Source organism: Prionailurus bengalensis, chromosome B4, assembly GCF_016509475.1.
Source record: "Prionailurus bengalensis isolate Pbe53 chromosome B4, Fcat_Pben_1.1_paternal_pri, whole genome shotgun sequence".
NCBI lineage: Eukaryota > Metazoa > Chordata > Mammalia > Carnivora > Felidae > Prionailurus > Prionailurus bengalensis.
Window position 1 is genome coordinate 881,457 of NC_057358.1, and position 21,002 is coordinate 902,458.

The 21,002-nt window shown below is 45.6% G+C and overlaps 1 protein-coding gene across 3 annotated transcripts in view; it reads right to left on the bottom strand.

Moving 5' to 3' along the window:
• LARP4B (La ribonucleoprotein 4B) overlaps positions 1-21,002 on the bottom strand; it is a 93,220-nt gene that overhangs the window by 29,997 nt on the left and 42,221 nt on the right. For all 3 annotated transcript variants that reach the window (XM_043563343.1, XM_043563344.1, XM_043563342.1), the window contains exons 5-8: positions 20,775-20,915; positions 8,020-8,098; positions 6,293-6,429; positions 204-307 (exon numbers count right to left, since the gene is read on the bottom strand). In XM_043563343.1, the coding sequence (XP_043419278.1) occupies positions 204-307; positions 6,293-6,429; positions 8,020-8,098; positions 20,775-20,915 (461 nt within the window). The remainder of the gene's footprint in view (positions 1-203; positions 308-6,292; positions 6,430-8,019; positions 8,099-20,774; positions 20,916-21,002) is intronic.

Sequence of the window (21,002 nt, forward strand, 5' to 3'; positions counted from 1 at the left end):
GTGAGTTACCAACTCTCCTGTACTGTGTAGCGTGAAGTACACGGTGGAGTTCTGGGACACTATCAGTGTGTAGGTCCTGCGAAGAAAGCATCACTGTGCATATTCTTAAAAATATAACCCCCCAAAACACAGAAATACACAAAAATAAACAAAAAACCCACACAAAAAATGTGCAAGTGTGCTTTGGAGGAGAGAGGACTTACTTCCACAGGGGTGGACTCGGAGATTTCGCGCAGTATAACGATGCAGCGGTTCTGATTTGGCCTTACTTTTTCTCCCTTCTCGTCCACTTGGACTAAAGGTAAAGCTACAAAGAGAAGAAGAATGAATGGTAAAACACAAATAGTAAAGCTGACTAACCATTTGGACGCTGTTATAAACACTCCTGTGCAGTGTGCTACATTATATTTACTAAATGCACCGAAGAAACCCGCATACAGTGGGTCACTGTGACACAAACTATCAGAAGCTTTTAAACCCGTCCTGCATTTACAGTTCTCTAAACAAAGGAACATGGGAATTCAAAAAGTCCTTTAAGAGCTACAGTAAATTTAACACCCTGTACCACAGACTCTAAAGAAAAACAACTAAATGGAGATCACAACTCAGAGTTAACTGGCTTCCTATTTCCACGAGTCCCTATCATAAAATAATTTTCTGTCCTATTATGACGTTCTATTTTAAACTCACAAGAAGGTGCCACATGTGCCTCACCCAGCTTTTCCCAGGGGCGATACACCCACCGTCAACACAAGGAAGCTGGTGTTGGGGCGATGGTGTGCACACAGGGACAGGCCTGAATCAGACCTCACCAGCGCTTACATGCACTCCTTTTCGTTACGTTTTGGTTTTGGTGTCATGTCTACGAAACTGTATTGCGTACGATCAGAATCGGGGCTCAGTGCTGTCCACCCCGACGAGCTCAAGTTAGCAACATCAGGAATGGAAGAATGACTTTACTACAGGTTCTATTCATATTTAAAAGGATCATAAGGAAACATGAAAAGCTCACACTAATAAGTCAGACTACTTACATGAACTAGAAACATCCGTAACAATACACACCACCAAAGCACACCCTAAACAGACAGTCACCAGAACAGGCCTGGATCTAAAAGAGAACTCGAGGCCCAGACAGTGTCCTTGGAGAATCCTACCAAATATTTAAGAAAAACATAAACCAATCCCACAGGACAACCTCTTTCAAAACACCAAAGGTAACACACTCCAATTCAACCCATGAAACCAGAAGTTCTCTGCTCTCCAATAAACTAAACAAAGACATCAAAAGCAAGAAAACTATGCACCAATACCCCTGTGAATACAGATTAAAAATTCTTACCAAATTTTGCCAAATTGAATCCCACAATATTTAAAAAATGGTAATAAATCATGACAAGCAGGATTTATCTCTGTAACGAAAGGTTGGTGTATTAAGCAACCGAAAATTAAGCAATGTAATTCACCACGTTAATGGAGTAAAAAACAAACATAAAAAGCCATACAATTACCTCACATATACAGACAAAGTATCTGGCAAAATCCAACATTACCCCCCAAAATACTCAGCAAACTAGGAATGGAAGGGGAACCTCACTCAAGAAAAATCAGCATCTAGCATCACACTTACTGAAGACAGGACAAAGCAAAACCACTGTCCCCTCCATGCCTGGTCACCACTGTACCAGAGGTTCGAGCAAGGGCAGTCAGGCAAGAATCAGTATATCAGAATGGATATAAAGAGGGAAAACTCTTTATATTCATAGGCCTATATATTCATAGGCCAACAGGCTCATTTCTATGCAGAAAATCTGGTAAAATCTCCAAAACAACTAGAATTACAGTTTAACAAATTTGTAGTATGCAAGATCAATATACAAAAATAAATTACAGGGGTGCCTGGGTGGCTCAGTCGGTTGAGCATCCGACTTTTGGTTTGGGCTCAGGTCATGATCTCATGGTCTGGGAGTTCAAGCCCTGTGTCAGGCTCTGTGCTGACAGCCCGCAGTCTGCTTGAGATTCTCTGTCTCTGCCCCTCCCACATGCGCTCTCTCTCTCAAAATAAAAAAAAGTTAAAAAAAAAAAAAATTGTGTATCTACATACTAGCTCCAATTGGAAATTGAAATTAAAACATTATTTAAAATTGTGTCCAAAACAGGAACGGTTATAAATCTGGTAAGATATGGAAGTCTCGGGGCGCCTGGGTGGCGCAGTCGGTTAAGCATCCGACTTCAGCCAGGTCACGATCTCGCGGTCCGTGAGTTCGAGCCCCGCGTCAGGCTCTGGGCTGATGGCTCAGAGCCTGGAGCCTGTTTCCGATTCTGTGTCTCCCTCTCTCTCTGCCCCTCCCCCGTTCATGCTCTGTCTCTCTCTGTCCCAAAAATAAATAAACGTTGAAAAAAAAATTAAAAAAAAAAAAAAAAAAGATATGGAAGTCTCTACACTGAAAACTATAAAATATTACCAAGAGAAAAAATTTAAAACTGTAAACAAATGGAGAGATACTCTGTGTTCATGGAATGTAAAACTCACTGCTGTTATGATGTCAATTCTCCCCAGATTGATGTATGGATTCAGTGCAATCCCAGTAAAAATACCAACTGGCCTTTCTGAAACTGAAATGTGGATTCTAAAAGCCATATGGAAATGCAGACCATTTCGAAGAGCCGAAACAAAGTTAGGAGATTTTGCACCTACTTTAAGACTCCCTATAAAGCCAGAACAATGAAGACACTGGTGCCGGTGTTCCAACCTATAAGCAGATCAAGGACACAGGGCCCCGGGTGTAGGGACAGATGATCCCAACAAGCGCACAAAGCACAGCTCAGGGGAGAAGGGAGTCCTTCCAGCAAACGGCATGGGGACAGTGCACACCCACATGTGCGGGGGCAGAGAATTTAGATCCCTACCTCGAACCACATACAAAAATTAGCTTCAAATGGAACACCTAAAAATGACCTAAAAATGCTAACCCTACAACTGTAAAGCTTCTGGGAGAAACCTTTGTGACTTTGGACTAAGCACAGATTTCTTAGGTACAACACCAAGAGCAAGATCCATAAAAGAAAAAAATTAATCAAGGGACTACACAAAAAATTCAAAACTGTTTTTCAAGAGACACTATTATTATTAGAAGAATAAAGATGAGAAGCTAGAGACTAGGAGAATGTATCTGAGCTTCTCTGGAACACAGATAATACACATCTCAAACGACCCCCCCACCCCCACCCAATCTCCGATATAAGGAAGGTGGTGGGTGGAGGGGGTGTGTGAACAGACACTTCAGCAAAGACATAAGGAGGGCCAACAAGCAGGTAAAAAGATGGCCCGGTGCCACAAGGCAGCAGGGAGACAGAAACCAAAGCCATGATGAGGTGAGCGCCACGCGCCACGAGAACACAGGGCACAGAGGTGCCTGTGCGCAGCAAGGGCCCGCACCTCCCACCCTGGGAATGGGCTGACAGGTTCACAAGCTGCAACACATCCAGCTGCTAACCAAGACGGACAGAAGCCTCAGTCCGCACGGAGACTCTCACACCAGTGCTCAAGGCATTTACTTGTAGTCACAACCCAGGAATAACCAAGCCCACAGACGGGGGGGTGACTAATCCAGATGTGCTCTACCCACTGCATGGAATACGGCTCAGCAGTAATCGTGCTGAGTGTCAGAAGCCAGACGGGGGGGGGATGCTATTGGATGACTGATTCCATTTACATAAAGTTTTTAGAAAACGCAAACTAGTCTGTAGCGACAGCAAATGAGTGGTTGTCCGTGGCGGGGGAGGAAACTCCCGGGGGTAACAGGAGGGTCGTCATCTTGATTCTGGTAGTTGAGTGAGTGAGTGAGTGTGTGTGTGTGTGTGTGTGTGTGTGTGTGAGAAGATATGCAACTTCCCTAATGTACACTTAAAGCATGCGTATCTAAGGTCCGTAAACTCTACTTCAATAAAGCTGTAAAAACCAAACCAGCAGAAGGGACTGGCGAACCTCTCCATGCCTCTCATACCCGTCCTGTCCCAGTCCATGTGCCCCCTTAAAAGCCCCTTTACCCAGGGGTCAGTCCCGCTCAGGCACGTCCACTCTCACACCTGCACCTCTGAGCCGAGGGGACACAGTTCTGTTCTCCACACACCTGAACTTTGGATCCACGGGAGCATCTTGTCCACATCTGAAATATGCTTTCAGATTCAGCATTAGAACTTTAACACTGATTCTTACTGAAAACACAGGACCAGTTCACTTTACTTGTTCTAGTGGCCACGTTGTGGCTCTACCACAATGTATTTCTTCATGCTCTGGTGACAAATATCTGAGTCTATTTTTAAATTAGCAACTTCAACTGCATGAAGTATAAAAAAAAATTTTGAACCAGCTTTCTGTACCATGCACTACACACCATGCAGAGTATGATATAAAAACAGAATTTATGCAATTCAATCAACACTAGAGTTCTGGTGTCATAGTAGGAAATATTCAAAATGTCTACAGTGGATCTAACTTTATCTTGGGCATTTTGGGGATAGGGTAAGATTTAAACCGAGATCTCTGCTCACAGAGGCTTATTTACATCACCCTCTTCAGAACAACAACTAACATGCTAAGCACACTCTATTTGTCAGGTTATTACACGTGCACATGCATCGGTAACGTGACAATTCAAGACCCTCTGCCGATACAGTACTGGAAGGGGAGGCGGCGGGGGGTGGAGAGGGTGACAGGGCTGTCTGTCCCCGGAGAGAAACGGCTCCATGAGGCAACCACACGGGGCAATTAAACATCCTCACGGTCTGCACGAACGACTCGTAGCCAGCATGCGCCAGCTGAGAAATGATCCACGGGGCAGCCAGGCTTCCAAGGAATGCCCAGGGGAGAAAAAGAAAAAAACCTACATCTGGGATTCCAAATAACAGGCAAAGAGCGTTAACAGGGTCACGAGCTTTTAGTTAGGAAAGCCGCCGGCCTCTGCACGTAGGTCGGACCAAAACGCACTCCCGCAGAATCCTGTTCTGAACGTGAGACAAAGAGACACTGGAAAGCATATAGCTATCTTGGGAAACAGTGGTTACAATTTTCAGAATTCAAGCTTCATAGATGATGTTTGCTAGTTTCTTCACTCCCTGCTCCAATAATTTCGTGACCTTATGACATTTTCCTAGGGGCAGAAAGTACAGAATTTTACCTCCAACTAAGTTTGGAGGTAAGATGCTCATTCTGTTCTTCTATTAAGTCAAATGCACGCAAGAAAAAGTCATCACCGACTGTTAGCCACCCAGCTAAGCCAGGGAGTATGTAAACACATCTGCCTAAGTGTCTGTGATGGGAAGTCACAGTGGTGACACGGGGAAACGGGGTTTTAGTTCTGGCATGACTGAGGACCAGCAGCCCTGAGAAGGGAGAGTACGGAAAGAATTCATCTGGTGCCTGCAGTCGTGTTACAGAAAGTGACTTTGTGTGATTAAAAACAAGCCCATTTCAAAAAGATATCCAGTGTACTGTACACTTAATTTAAAACTCATCCCCAGTGAAGCCGTCCTGGGTGGGAGGATGGGAGGGTGGGATGGAAGCATTACAAAGGCCGTAAGAGAACCGTGGGCAGTGACGGTCTCACTGATGCGTATCTCCCTGCTTCCAAACTGCCCCAACTGTACCCTTAAATACATGCAGCGCACTGTATGTCAGCAAGACCTCAGTCACGTGGTTTTTATAAAAACACGAAACAAAATGTCAGGTTGTAGAAGCCTTCATCTGCAAAGCAAACCAGGACACCAGTGACCACACCTGTGGCATGCCAGACAACACCTGAAATATCCACGTTTCCTGAAGGCCTGCAGGCCTCGGATATAATGTTTAAACCTCCCTCTGATATCGCCAAATGTCCACAAAACAACTTCACATACATCCTTTTAGAGAAAAACAGTAGTATTTCACCAAAACTTCAGCAGGAAGTTAGTATTTAAAGAAACCCTCTTTGTCGGTAGAATGCTAATTAAAACGTATTCTACTTTACCCTGAACACCATTATCTACTTTATGGTTCACTAACATCACAGCTGTCATCAACCTCCGCATTAGCCCCTCTCACGCCCACTACCTACGATCTGGACTACACAGGGGGTTGGGTTATGGAGCCCCTCAACGCCCTCGCCACACCCACGAGCCACTCAGCAAGGCCAGGAACATGAAGGAAGACCCCAGTCGCCATCAAGTACCTTGCACCCAACGGCTATTGATGTACAAGCTCACACAGCCGTCAAGACCATTTGTGAGCCAGCCCAGACCGCCGTTTACTTACACCTCAGCACTTCAACAATCAAGTTCATGTCAGTACTGAGCTTCTTGACGTGGTCCAGGTTAGCTACCGTGGTGATTGGCACGTACTGATCACTGTCCATCTGCGATATAAGGTACATGTCACTAGCAAGGTTCTCCCTGCAGAGAGAAGACAACAGCTTTGAATTAACCTTCCTTTAAAAGCAAGCTTCGGAAGAAGCAGGAGTGTGGCATGGGAGTACTTCAGAGTCAGATGGGAGTTCAAACCCCTTCCATCATTTGCCATCTCTCTGACCTTATGTAAAAATTTTTACAGACATTTGGAGAGGCAGGGAGGACAAAAGTATACTGCACTTGTTACAATCACAGGGTAAGCCTTTGGAAACATATTTATAGCTTATCTTTGTTCTAAGACGTGTTTGAGTAGCTTACTAAAGATACAAACCCACTTTTTTAGGTACGAAAATCCTAAGAAAACTACGAAAAGGCCGGTCCCCAGAGTGCTCGCTGTTCAGTCTGGAACACGTACCAGAGGAGCTGCAGACCCAGTGGCAGCCAGGTTACAAAGAAGGAAACATGACCAATGACATGACCCACGGGGTCCCTCCAAGGAAGCTGCAGGTACCAGCAGTTCAGGGGAAGGTGAGCCACTTGCTGCTGTCTGGCCCATGCTGCAAGCTTCTGGTAAGTCTCCATAACCAGGACGGCGTGCTCAAAACCTCTCAGCACAGACACACTGGTTCCGCAGCAGAGGCTGAGGACAATCTCTAAGATCCACGAAGCCACACAGCCACAGACCCGTGGAGGGACCCGCTGCTCCACCCCCACCTCTCAGGTGGCCCAGGGGGGTGAGAGCAGGGCTTGAGCAAGGCGCAGACCCAGCTCCTCCAGCACACAGCCTCACAGCCTAGGCTCACGGCCTGGCTCTCCATCTCAGAGCACGCCCTCAGGCAGGGTGCGGGGTGGGCAAGGAAGGAAAGCTGGGGCCCCACCCGGCCCCACCCCTCCTCTCCCCACCGTGCAGCCCCACAGTCTACGGGGCCCCCATCAGACGCTCTGAAGTCCGAAAGCAGGCCGAGAAAAACACTTTAAGAATCACTATCACTGATGGGAAACTTTACATGTGACACATCAGTTATCTTCATGCTCAAAGAAAATTACACTTAACCCAATCCCATCCTCTTGTATGTATGGTTGTCGCTTTGAACTTTAAAGGTTCTGCTTCATTTGTCAAGAAAAAAGGTATTACTCAGGAAGTTGTTCTCAGAAAGAACAACTAAAACTACGAGTGGCACACATACAGAACACTTTGTTACTGCAGAGTTTGGCAGACTATGAGGACTACTAACAGCAAACTGTTCTCAAACTTCACTGTGCTGAAGAATGTCTCTGTGAGGCGATGACCTACGGCCCCGCCTTCAGAGTCTGATTCTGTGGGATGGGGCGGGGGGGGGGGGGGGGGGGGGCGTGCCCAGGACTCTGAATTTCAAAAAGCAACCCAGGAAATGATCATCACGATGGATCCATGCAGACATGCGTGGAACACCGGCCTAGATGATTATGTTTGGTTCTCCACTGTGTCAAAGGCTAGGACTACTCCACATTCTCTACTTCCTATTAATAGCTATACACAGACATGGATACCAACAGACATACCCCCTCGTGTGTACACAGTGTCACATCTGTATAGAAAAACCGGCACAGAACACTCCAGACAGCAGGGATGAGAAAAACCACTGGCGTCCTTACCTAGACAAGCAGAACTCCAATGTCTTTTTGAGTACTTCTCGGGGGTCCTCCTGGGTTTCTGGTTGAGACTCATTTCCTCCTACATAAAAGCAATGATCAACTTAGGAAAACAGGCTTAAAATTTGCCAAGCAGATGATTCTGCACAGCAATTCTCATGATTTCAATGTACATGTTAATTTACCTACACTGTGCCTTGATAGTAAGAAACTTGCTATTTTACCTACTAAAAAAAAAGAAATCAGAGGCAAAAAATTTAAAACCCCCTCTCCCCCAAACAAAAACAACAGTTTCAAAAATAATCTGAGGGATGCCTGGGTGGCTCAGTCGGTTAATAACGCATCCTACTGTTGACTTCAGCTCAGATTATGATCTTGTGGTTCTTGAGTTCAAGCCCCACGTTGTGCTCTGTGCTGGCAGCGTGGCATCTGCTTGGGATTCTCTTTTTCCTTCTCTCTCTGCCCCTCCCCATTTCAAAATAAATCAACATTAAAAAAATAATAATATGAGCAGTAAGATTTATTAGCAAAGTTTAGAGGTCCTTCCCCCCCACCATCCTGAAAATAAGTGTAAATTATTTAATTCCTTGTCTCAATTCAAAAGGCCTTTCAGGCAGACTGCAAGAACACAGATACTAAAACCAAAATGAAATATAAAGAAAAGAATCAAAATAAGAAAAAGGCAAATACAGGCCAGGAAGATAAAGGCTGGGGATTACAAGCACATGGGCCATAAGGATGATGCAGTCTCTACACTAGAGCCTTATGAACCTGCTTTTAAATGTCCAAGCAGGCATGGGGCACCTGGGTGGCTCAGTCAGTTGAGTATCCAACTTCAGATCAGGTAATGATCTAATGAGTTCACAAGTTCGGGCCCCACGTCGGGCTCTGTGCTGACAGCTCAGAGCTTGGAGCCTGCTTCAGATTCTGTGTCTCCCTCTCTCTCTCTGCACCTCCCCCACTCACGCTCTCTCTCAGAAATAAACAAACATTTAAAAAAAAAATTTTTAACGTCCAAGCAGGCAAAGTTCCAAGTAAGAAGCCTCTGGGCCAGAGATCCTACTGGAGGATACCAAGTGAGCAGACCCTCAACAGGAGACAAACTGGCCCGAGCCTCTAGAGGCGACTTCTTCTAAGATGGTGGACGGCACAGTGGACAATGTCTGAGCGCGTGTCCCACGAGGTACCACTCACGGACCAGGGAGTGAGCTGGCACGCAAGGTGAGGTCCTGGCACCCCTGCACCTGCACACCACAAGAGCAGGATTTTCACACTGGAGTCTGGGGTGATGCCCCTGCCCTTAGCCCCCAGGACTCTGCACTCCAGGCAAGGACCCCATTTTTAGGTGGCCAGGATATCAAAGGCACCAAAACACTAAGAACAGTTTTCATACACTTCTACATAAATCTGCACACATACTCACGTACGTGGAGTTTTCTCACAAGAGACACCAGTTTAAAAGTCAAAGACTGACAACAGTAAAGACAAAGTGGGGCATTTACTGAACAAGTAAGCACAAACTCTCTGCTCCCAGCGGGAAAGGCGATCTGCAGCTGAATGAGTCAACATGGAACGGAACATCAGGTGGAGTCAGACATGAAGGAGACCGCCACCGTGCACGAGGAGAGACTGCCCAGGCTGCTCCGGACATGGCAGCCACTACAGCGGTGGCACAAAGCAGAGGCCAATGGAGGAGACGGTGGGCCTGGCGGGGATCAGGGGAAGTGCGTTCTCCAGCAGGGGTGCCACCAGAGCACGGGACTAGGCGCCTGCAGAGAGGTCAGCACATCTGGGCAAGTCAACGGGAGCACACGATGACGGCACAGAGGCCGGGAGGCGGCAGTCAGAGCCTGCAGGCCTTGTGGGCTACTACAAGGAGATGAGGATTCTAACCTAAATGTGATAGGAAAACAATTTTCATCTTGGAGAGATGTCTCCGGTCTGTACTGAAGACGGACAGTGAGGCACAGGAGGGAAGAAAAAAGCCTGGTTAGGACGCCAGTGCAATAATCGAGGATAAACTAGTATTTGGGACAATTCCAGGTAAGGGTGGGACTTCAGCCAAGGACACAGAAGAGCGGTGGTCTAGGACCGACCCCTGGGCAGGCCAATCTCCCAAGGAGAACAGAGAGGATGTGGCCAAGGAAGGGACATGAAGTCAGCAAGAAACACAGGACACGGCCAGGTCAAGGGACAGAAGAAGCCACAGTTCATCACTGGAGGCCTGGATAAAGGCAGTCACAGTGCTGTTGATGAGCCTGGGGCAACAGTCTACCTGGATGGGGCTTGAGAGGGCATGGGACACGAGCACATACAGGCAGCTGGCCCAGACAATGCTTCTGGAGAGTTCTGCTAGGGAAAGACCGGGTGTAGAGGGCAGGCTCATCTAACGTGAGAGAGAACAGCACTATGTGGAAGGCTCCTCCTATGGCAGAGAAAGGGTTCACGAAGACCCTGAGAGCACAGAAAAGGGTCCCAGACAGAGGCTGAGATGTACAGGTGTCAGGGTGGAAAGTGTGCTTCTGATGGCTTCGGTCTTCACAATTGAGACAGACGTGAGGTCATCTGCTTCTAGGCAAGATGGTGGAACCGGAGGTCCCCCCCACCAGCAACACTTCAGCATCCACCCTCGGACAACAGTGCCCAATGGGAGCTCTGGCGTCCAGGGAGAAGACGGTGAAACCTGGGTACGGTCCAAGGCTGAGCGGAGCCGTTTGAGGAGGCAGGCTCTGCATCCAGGCAGCTGACTTGCCAGAGGCCCCAGCTACAGACCCAGAAATGCTCTGCCCCTTGAGGATTCCACCACACCATTTGGCTTGGGCCTGTCACCAGCATCATTGCTAAGGACCCCAGGAGGAGCCTGGCCCACCTGAGTCCTGGGTAATCGGCACAAACACCTCGGTCCTGGCTGTGGGCCCCAAAGTGGGCCCAGCTCCAGCCCCCCAGGCTGCAGTCCAGGAGTCCCTAGAGCAAGCCCAACACAGTCAGACTGTAAGTACCACAAGGGCACCAGAAGTGGGCTCCTGCCACTCTCCACCACAGTCCGTGAGCAGGCCTGCTGGCCAAGGGCCCCCCTGGAAAATACCCACAGTCAGTGCCTCTGGAGACAGGCCAGCCGACCCAACCTCAGGCTGACAGCAGGTTCTGAAACAAGCCTGTGACTTGGCTTCAGCCCCTCCCAGCAGCCCACAAGCAGCTGTGCCCGCCCAGAGACTCAGCAGGAGACACAGCCGTCCCTGTCCCCAGAGCTCCCAGGGACCACACAAGATCCATAGCCAGATTCCAATGTAAAGAAGACGTACAAATGGCCTGACAAAGGGTCCAAAATAATCATCTTTTAAAGAAACTCAGTGAGGGGCACCTGGGTGGCTCAGTCAGCTAAGTGGCCGACCCTTGATTTCGGCTCAGGTCATGATCTCACAGTTCATGAGTTTGAGCCCCGTGTCCAGCTCCAACTGATGGTGTGGAGCATGCTTGAGATATATTCTCTCTCTCATTCTCTCTCTCTCTCTCTCTCTCTCTCTCCTGTCCCCTCTCTCCATGTGCATGCTCTCCCTGATTCTCAAAATAAATAAACTTAAAAAAATAAAATAAAATAAAGAAATTCAGTGAAATCCAAGAGAACACAGACAACAGAATCAGGAAAATGGTGCAAAAACAAAATAAGTTTAGTAAGGAAGAAGAAACCATACAAAAGAACTAAACAGGGGTGCCTGGGTGGCTCAGTTGGTTGAGCGTCCAACTCTTGATTTTGGCTCAGGTCATCATGCCAGGGTCGCAGGATCAAGCTCCACATTCAGCCCTGTGCTGAGCCTGGTTGAGATTCATATTCACCCCCCTCCCCCCCCGCCTGCTGGTGTTCTCTGTCTAAAATAAAACAAACAAATAAACAAAAACCAAAACCAAACAGAAACCCTGGAGCTAAAGAACACATGGACAGACCTGAGAACAGAGTCAGACATGCAGAGAAACTCGGCAGATGTGAGATGGGTCATGTGACATTAGCCAGTTACAGGAGCAAAAAGAAAAAAAAAAGAAAAGAAAAACAGTGAGGAAGTCTATGTGAGTACTGGAACACCATCTGCTGGGATTCTGTGCACTAGCATAAACTGTCTGAAAAAAACAAGAAAACAAACCCATTCATAACTGCATCGAAAAGAATAAAATACCTAGGAATAAACTCAACCAAGGGGTGACAGACCTGTACCCTGAAAACTTTAAGACACTGATAAAGAAACTGAGCAAGACACAAATACATGGAAAGATACTCCATGCCTGTGGATTGCAAGAATATGGTTAGAATGTCCACACCACCCAAAGCAAATTGGGTGATGAATCTCCTGCTACAGATTCCATGCAGCCCCGACCAAAATTCCAACAGCATTTTTCAGAGCTAGAACAAACAAGCCTAAAACTCATATGAAACCACAGAGACCCTGCACAGCCAAAGCAATCTCAAGCAAGAACAAAGGGGGCATAAATGCTCCCTGATTTCAAATTATATCACAAAGCCAAGTGATCAAAACAGATTGGTATTGAAATAAAAAGACACACAGATCAGTGAACAGAATAGAGTCCAGAAATAAACCCACACATATAAAATTCAACTGATTTTCAACAAGACTGACGAGAATACTTAGTGGGGAAAAGGGGTGTCTTCACTGAACAGTGCTGGGAAAATGAGGCAGCCACATGCAAAAGAATGAAACCGAACCTTGATCTTACAATACGTACAAAAATCAACTCAACACAGACTGAAGACTTAAATGTAAGACCTAAAACTATAGAACTCCTACAAGAAAACGTAAGGAAAAAGCCCCTTGAGATGAGGCTGGGCAATAATTTTTTTGGTCTTGCAAAACCATGCAAGTGGGACCACATCACACTAAAAGCTTCTGCTCAGCAAAGGACACCATCCACACAATGAAAAGGCAGCCTACAGAATGGGAGAAGATATTTATGGGATCTAGAACTCTTTGATAAGGGGTTAATATCCACAACATGTAAGAAATTCATTCACAATAGCAAAACAAAACAAAAATTTCATTAACAGTGGGCAAAGGACCTAAATAGACATTTTTCCAAAGAAGACGTACAGATGGCCAACAGTCCATTAAAAGATGCTCAACATCACTAACCATTAGGGAAACGCAGATCAAAACCACCATGAGACAACATCTCACACCCACCGGGATGGCTAGTATCAACAAACCAAGATAACAAGTGTTGGCAAAAACGTGGAGAAAAGGAACTCCTGTGCGCTGCTGGTGGGAATGTAAACTGGCACGGCCACTGGGGAAGACAGTGTGGAGGCTCCTCACCAAATTAAAAATAGAAGTAAGTACCATATGATCCAGTAATGCCACTGCTGGATGCATATCCAAAGGAAATGAAATCAGTATCTGGTAGAAACAGCTACACTCTCATGTTCGTGCAACGTTACTCACAGTGGCCAAGACAAGGAAACAACCCAAGGGCCTGTCGACAAATGAATAAATAAAGATGGGACGTATACAAACACTGGGATATTACTCAGCCATAAAAAAGGAGGCATCCTGCTATCCGCGACAACATGAACATTGAGGCGCTATGCTAAGTGATACAGTCAGGTACAGAAAGGAAAAAAACTACATGACGTCACTTGTATGTGGAATCTATCTGAGGTTACCACGGGCTGGAGAGTGGGGGAAATGGGGAGATGCTGGTCACAGGATGCAGACTTTCATTATCAGACGAATTCAAGTTCTGTGGATCTAAGGGACACCACGGTGACTACAGTCGACAATTCTGTACTGTACACCTGAAACTGGCTAAGAGGTAGACCTTAAGTGTGAACACACCAGAACAAAACAACTACGTGAGGTAATGGGTATGTTAATTAATTAGCTTGACCGTACGAATCATTTCACAGTGAATACGTAATATCAAATGACCAATGTGGTGTATTTTAAACACATTCAATTTTTACTTGTCAATTAAACCCCAATAAACCTAGAAAAACCGTAACCTCACCCCGCCATTTCCTTACATTGTTTCCTTACACTTCTCTTTTCTATTGTGGTTACCATCCTCCCACACGCCCTATCACGAACTTACTTATTATGTGGGTTAGTTGTCTGTCTCTGTCAAACAGATATAAGCTCAAGTAAAGCCAGGGCTCTCACTAGTCACATCACTGATGGATCCCAAGTAAATGTGGCACATGGTAAGTTCTGAATAAATACTTTCCGAATGGAAAACGAAAACAGTAAACAAGTTTTCCACGTACAGGAACATCGGCCCCTAAGAGAAAGGAGACGTACGACTTTCCGAGGCCCAGGCTCAGGAAGTGAGAAGCCAGACAGAACTCAGTGGGCATGCTGCGTTAAGGGGCACAGAAGAGGGTGCCAGGACAGGGGGCACAGGGAGGGGCCCGCTCAAGTAGGCAGCCGTGTCACGGCAGCAGTGTGATGGGAGTCCCTGAGACCGGGACGAGCCCCCTGGAAGGTCGAGTAGCAGCACGCAGACCTCTCTCCCCACGGGGCTGGAGACGTGCCTGCCGCCCCGCTGGACCAGGGTGCCTCCTGCTCACAGAGCATGGGGTCCTGCCTCAGGGGTGGGAAGGAACCGGCCCGACTAAGCTCCACTCCCCTCAGGCCTAACAAATCTTCGAGCAAGCTGTCAAAGCATCAAACCATTTCCAAGTAACTTAGATGTACGTTGGAACGATAACCAAAATACTTAAAGAAATACAAAACCATTAAGCGCCCAACCAAGACAAATTCAATCCAACCAAAACTTACCACAAATGTGAAGCAGGAAAATAGGACTCGTTATTAACAGCAACCTGTCCAGAACTAACACAGATGTTAACATGAATTGACAAAGACATTATAATGGCTAGCCTCCACGTGCATAAAAAGTTAGGGCGAAATGTGAAAATATTTAAAAGACGCACCTAAGACTTCTACAAGTGAAAACGACAATGTCTGATATTAGATATAATGGAAACTTTCCAAAATGAAACTGAGAAATAAGAGTTTTTAAAAAGGACCCAGGACTGGTGAGCTCTGGGACAACTTCAAGAGTCTTATACAGGAAAAACCAGAGATCGTAAAAGAAAAGACTGGGATGGGGGTGGGGGGTGGGGGTGGGAGTCACAGATAGAGGAGCATCATTTGAAGAAATTACGGCCAAAATTTTTCCAACTTGGATGAAAACATTTATAAACAGATTCAAGAAACTCAATGAACACCTACCATAAGAAACATAAAGGCTGCTTTTAAGATACATCATAATTAAATCCCCAAAACCACTGATAGAGAAAAACAGCTTGAGGGGCGCCTGGGTGGCTCAGTCAGTTAAGCATATGATGTCGGCTCAGATCATGATCTCACAGTTCATGGGTTCGAGCCCATGTTGGGCTCTGTGCTGACAGCTCAGAGCCTGGAGCCTGCTTCGGATTCTGTCTCCCCCTCTCTGTGCCCCTCTCCTGCTCATGCTCTCTCACTCTCTCAAAAAATGAATAAACGTTAAAAAAAGGAGAGAGAAAAACAGCTTGAAACAGAAGTCTGTGTGAAGTGCGGACAAAAAAATCTGACAGAGAATTCTACATGAAGCAAAAACAAATGTAAAATAGAGATGGTTTCAGAGACACCAAAGCTGCAACAACCCATCACAGCAGATCTGCACTACGAGAGAAGCACTGGAGTCCTTGCGGTGGAAGCAGGAGCATAAGCAAAAGGAAGCCTGGGTTCACACAAAGGAAGGAAGACCACCAGAAGTGGCAACTACAGAACAGCCCCATTAACAACAGCAAAATACACATTCTTCTCAAGAGAAAAGGGAATGCGTACTAAGATGGCCCATATTATGGGCCATGGTACAAATCTTAATAAATTTAAAGGGATTCAAGTCATTTATGTCCCACAACTATAAGGAGAGTAAATTAGAAGCCAATAAAATAAAGTTCCCTGGGAAATCCCCAAATATTTAGAATCTAAATATCAGACTTCTAAATTACCCATGAATTAAAACAAAAAAAAGAAAGAAAGAAATCAGAAATCATTTAACTGAATTTATTTATTTTTTTGTAAAAAAAATTTTTTTTTAACGTTTCTTTATTTTTGAGAGAGACACAGTGTGGGCAGGGCAGGGGCAGAGAGAGAGGGAGACAGAATCCGGAGCAGGCACCAGGCTCTGAGCAAGCTGTCAGCACTGAGCCCGACACAGTGCTCGAACCCACAAACCACGAGATTGTGACCTGAGCCAAAGTTGGACGCTTAACGAACTGAGCCACCCTGGCGCCCCTGAACTGAATTTAAACACACACACACACACACACACACACACACACACACACACACGCACAATATACCAGAATACACAGAGATTGTGCTAATAAACGAGTATTTAGGAGGAGATTTATAGAAATAAATGGCCACCTCAGAAAAGAAATGCCTCCCATCAATGAGCTCAGCTTCCATTATAAGACGCTAGAAATAAAAATTAAACCCAAGTAATGAAGAGAAAGTAGATTATAAATATCAGAAAAAAAACAATGAAACAGGAAGGAGAAAAATGATGCAGAAAAATCGATGAAACCAACTACCACTTCTTTCAGAAGATCAACAAAATTGACAAACCTCTACACAGATTCATGAGAGGGGGGAAAAAAAGCTATGAATTACCAGTAATAGTAAGAATGATGCGGCATAGCTACAGATCCTACAGATGATAAAAGAATAAACAGAGTTTTATGAGCAATTCTACACGATAGAGTTGACACTTTAGATGAAGTGGACCAAATCTCTCTTTGTGAGACACAAGTAACCAAAACTATCTCAAGAAGAAATGGACAACCTGAGTAGGCCTACATTAAAAATCAAACTGGGGAGGGCGCCAGGGCGGCTCAGTTGGTTAAGCACCAACTCTTGATTTCAGCTCAGGTCGTGATCTCGTGGTTTGTAAGTTTTGAGCCCCACATTGGGCCCCATACTGACAGCATGGAGCCTGCTTGGGATTCTCCCTCTCCCTCTCTCCGCTCCTCCCCCACTCATGCTCTCACTCTCTCTCAAAAAAAAAAAAGGTAGCTGAAAACTTTCCTTCAAACAAAACTCTTAGGCCTGAAGGGCTTCACTTCCTTCATTTCTTCATCTAAAAAAGAAACGATGGCCTCTTCAAAAAAAATTAACAGAGGAAATACACTGAAAACTATAGACCAACATCCCTCATGAACACAGATATGAATACTTTAAACAAAATTCTGGCCAATCTAATCCAACAACTAATCAAAAGTGTATTACATCATGACCCAGTGAAGCTTATCCCAGCAATATAAGGTGGATTATATACAATCAATGTAATTCATCGAACACACTAAAAGAAAAAAAGTATGATTATCGCCACAGATGGAGAAAAAAGGCATGATAAATGCCAAAAACCACTCCCGATAAAAACTCTCAGCAAATCCTAACAGAAGGGCACCTCATGAACCTGATAAAGGTCATATACGCAAAACCACACTAACATTAAACTTACTGGTGAAATGGCACGTTTCACCCCTACGATCAGTCAGAGGTTTGCGCTCATGATCTGTTCACTGTTCACCTTTGTAATGAAGGCTGTAGCCAGGGCAACCAGGCAAGATAAAGAAATATAAGGCACCAGATTGGATAGGAAATAAAACTGAATGTTTTTAACAAATAACATGACTGTCCAGGTAGAATATACAATGGAATCCACAAAAAGTTCCTACAACTAGGAAGTGAGCTTAACACATTTCCAGAGTGTATCAATTCACAAAAATTAATTATATTTCTAACTGGTATAAAAATTCCAAATTAAATTTTTTTTAAAAATCTCTTACGATAGCACCCCTGCCCCCCAAAAAATGAAATACTTACGGATAAACTGGACGAAAGATAGGAAAGACCAGTACACTGAAAAGTAAAAATGTAGCCAAGAAAAATTACAGAAGACCTAACCAAGTGGGGAAGTGTAACAGCTCATGTGCACTGCACTGAGACGTCAAGTTTCTCCAAGTGACCTACAGATTCAGTGCAATCCCAATGAGCATCTCAGCATTCTGAAGACATTGACCAGCTCAGCCTAACCTGTATGGACATAAAAAGGAACTAGAATAGTTAAAATAATTCTGAAAAAGAAAGCTAACACCACCTGTTTGTAAGAGTTATTTACAGTAATCAAAACAGGGGGTACTATTGTGAAAACAGACTTAACAGGTGGAACAGAAGAGTGCCCAGAGATGAACCCACACGTAGGGACAAATGATCCTGACGACAGCCACAGACAGCCCAGGGGAGAAGGGGGTCTTTCCAGCAAACAGTGCTCTAGTAGCTGCACACCCACACATGGGGGAAAGAAACAACTCTGCTGTCTACCTCACACCATATACAACAACTGACTTAAAATGAGCCACAGACCCCAAAAATGTGAAACCTAAAACTACACAACTCCTGGGGAGACACCTTTGTGACTTCGGACTCAGCTTAGATTTCTTAGATACAAAACCAAGAGCAAGACCATAAAAGAAAAAAGACCTGATAAACTACACTATAGACCAAATGTAAAACTTCTGCTCTTCAAAAGACACTGTTAGGAGAACAAAAGACAAGCCACAGACTGAGAGAATGTATTTGCAAATTATACACCCGATAAGGACTTGTATCCAAAATGTATAAAGAACTCCCAAAAGGCAATAGTAAAACCGAATAATGAGCAGACAACTTGAACAGACCCTTCACCAAAACAGGCATATGTAGAAGATGTTTGACACCATTAGTCATTAGGAAATACAAACTAAAACTAAAATAAGATTCAACTACCTACCTTCTGAATGACTAAAACTAACAAGACTGACCACACGCAGCATCGGTGAGCATGTGGAGCAGCTTTGATCTGCTGTGAGCACGACTGTGGACGAGCACACAGAGGTCCACTATGGACCACAGCTCAACCATCTTTTCAGAAGATAAACCTACCAGATGACCCATCTGTTCCATTCTTACGTATCTACCCAAGAGAAATGAAAACATCTGTCCATACAAAGTCTTGTGTTATAAACATTCATAGGAGCTTTATTGGTAATAGCCAAAAACTGGAAACAACCCAAATATTCACCACCAGGTGAATAGAAAAACAAATGGTGGCATACAATGGAACGGAATACTGCTCCGCAATAAAAGGAAATGACCGATGAATGTTACAACATGGTTGAATCTCAAAATTAGTAAGCCAAGTAAAAGAAGCCTGACAAAAAGAACACATGACGTAAAACTCTACTTACATAAAGTTCTAGAAAGTGCCAAGAGTGACAGAAAGCAGATCAGTGGTTGCCTGGGGCAAAGAGAGGACACAGGAAGCTTTCGGTGGTGACGGATACGTTCATGATCTTGATGGTTTTACAGGTGTATACACATCTTACCGAATCTGGTAGAGAAATCAGTGTGGAGTGGAAGAGTCAGCGAATCAACTCGATAGTGCACCCAACACGTGCTCCAAACTAGGGAAAATAAAACTTACAGACAAGCTGGGATGCACTCTAAACACGTGATGTTTATCGTACATCAATTATGCTTCATTAATGCCCTACGCCCCCAAAAGCAAAGAGGAGGAAAGGGCTGGGGTCCATGGAGAACAGAAGGTGTAAAATAGCTGTCCAGGGGTTCAACCGCACCGTAGCCTTGGCCACGCCAAGGGCTGGCCGGGAGTCTGTGACCCCGAACTGACGATGAGAGCATTCCACGTGCTACCCATTTTGTTCAGCCACCTGCGCCCACCTGCTCAGGGGTCGGCACGTGGCAGGTAGAGAGCTGACGCAAGGAAGTAGCCGAGGAGACGCTCTGGGTGCTGTAGGCAGAGCCAGATCACAGCGGGGGCCACCAGCAACAAGTTCCAGCAGCCACAGTGCAGGCGCGATGTGCCCGGGGCTCACCCTCCCCCGGAAAAATACACACATACACACACACACACACACGCTGCTGGACTACGGAAGTCTGATAAGCAAGACGTGCAATGAGCTGTGTTCACAGATCGCCTCCCGGTAAGAATGCGGCAGCGGCGCCGAGGGAAGGGGGCCCTTCTCTAGCTCAGGTGTAGCTCCAGACAGTCACCCGGGACACCAGATGCACTCACGGTGCGGTGCGTCTGCTCCGCTCTACCAGATTCCCAGTAGATAATCTAGGGGAGTTATTTCTCCCACTCTGGTGGCCCCATCCAATGGTTAGTGAGGAGAGAGTGGCCTGCCCCACAGTCTGCTGGCGCTCTGAACTGTGAGTCATCTCTTAGATGACAGTGGAATCAAAACTGGAGGTGAGCCATCCATGCCCCATCACCCCTGGGTACTTCTACACTGGCCACATCCTGGCCCCAAAGAGAACTGCTCTGTTCCTTCTTCTGAAAACAGCCTTCAATACTCCCTTCCGCGGAAAACGAACTTCCTTTGGGGCTGACTCTCTATTTCAATACTCACGTTCCTTTTCTGTACTTCTACCAACACCCGGACCTATGGCCCATCTTCTGCTTCTCCTGATTAAACCAGACCCACCTTTCAGGAACTGCTCAGATCTTAAATGCCTTGTGGCACCTTGCCAACCAGAACTCCTCTCTGTATCCAGAAAAGAGGGAGTTCAAAGTAGAATCAAAGGAAGCAGTGAAAGGCAACAACGTTTAGAGGAAGATTTAAGAAGCTCAATTTTAAAAAGCAACATAAAACAGTCCTCAGTGTATATAAAAATGAATTCATGAAAGAGCTTTACCAGTCTCGCTGTTTTCCGGCGGAGATTCATACTCTGAGCGGTCCAGAGCCGACGTGCTCACAGCTGGTCGGTCCGGCTCCTGCAAATCCGACAGTGCCACACTCTCATGACCTTTGTCACCATCACCATTGGCATCCAATCCTGGGATTAGGAATATTACCCCAAAGGGCAGGATTAGAAGAATAAATTTCTCTTAAAACAAGCAAAACACAGGCTTAACAGTTGCAG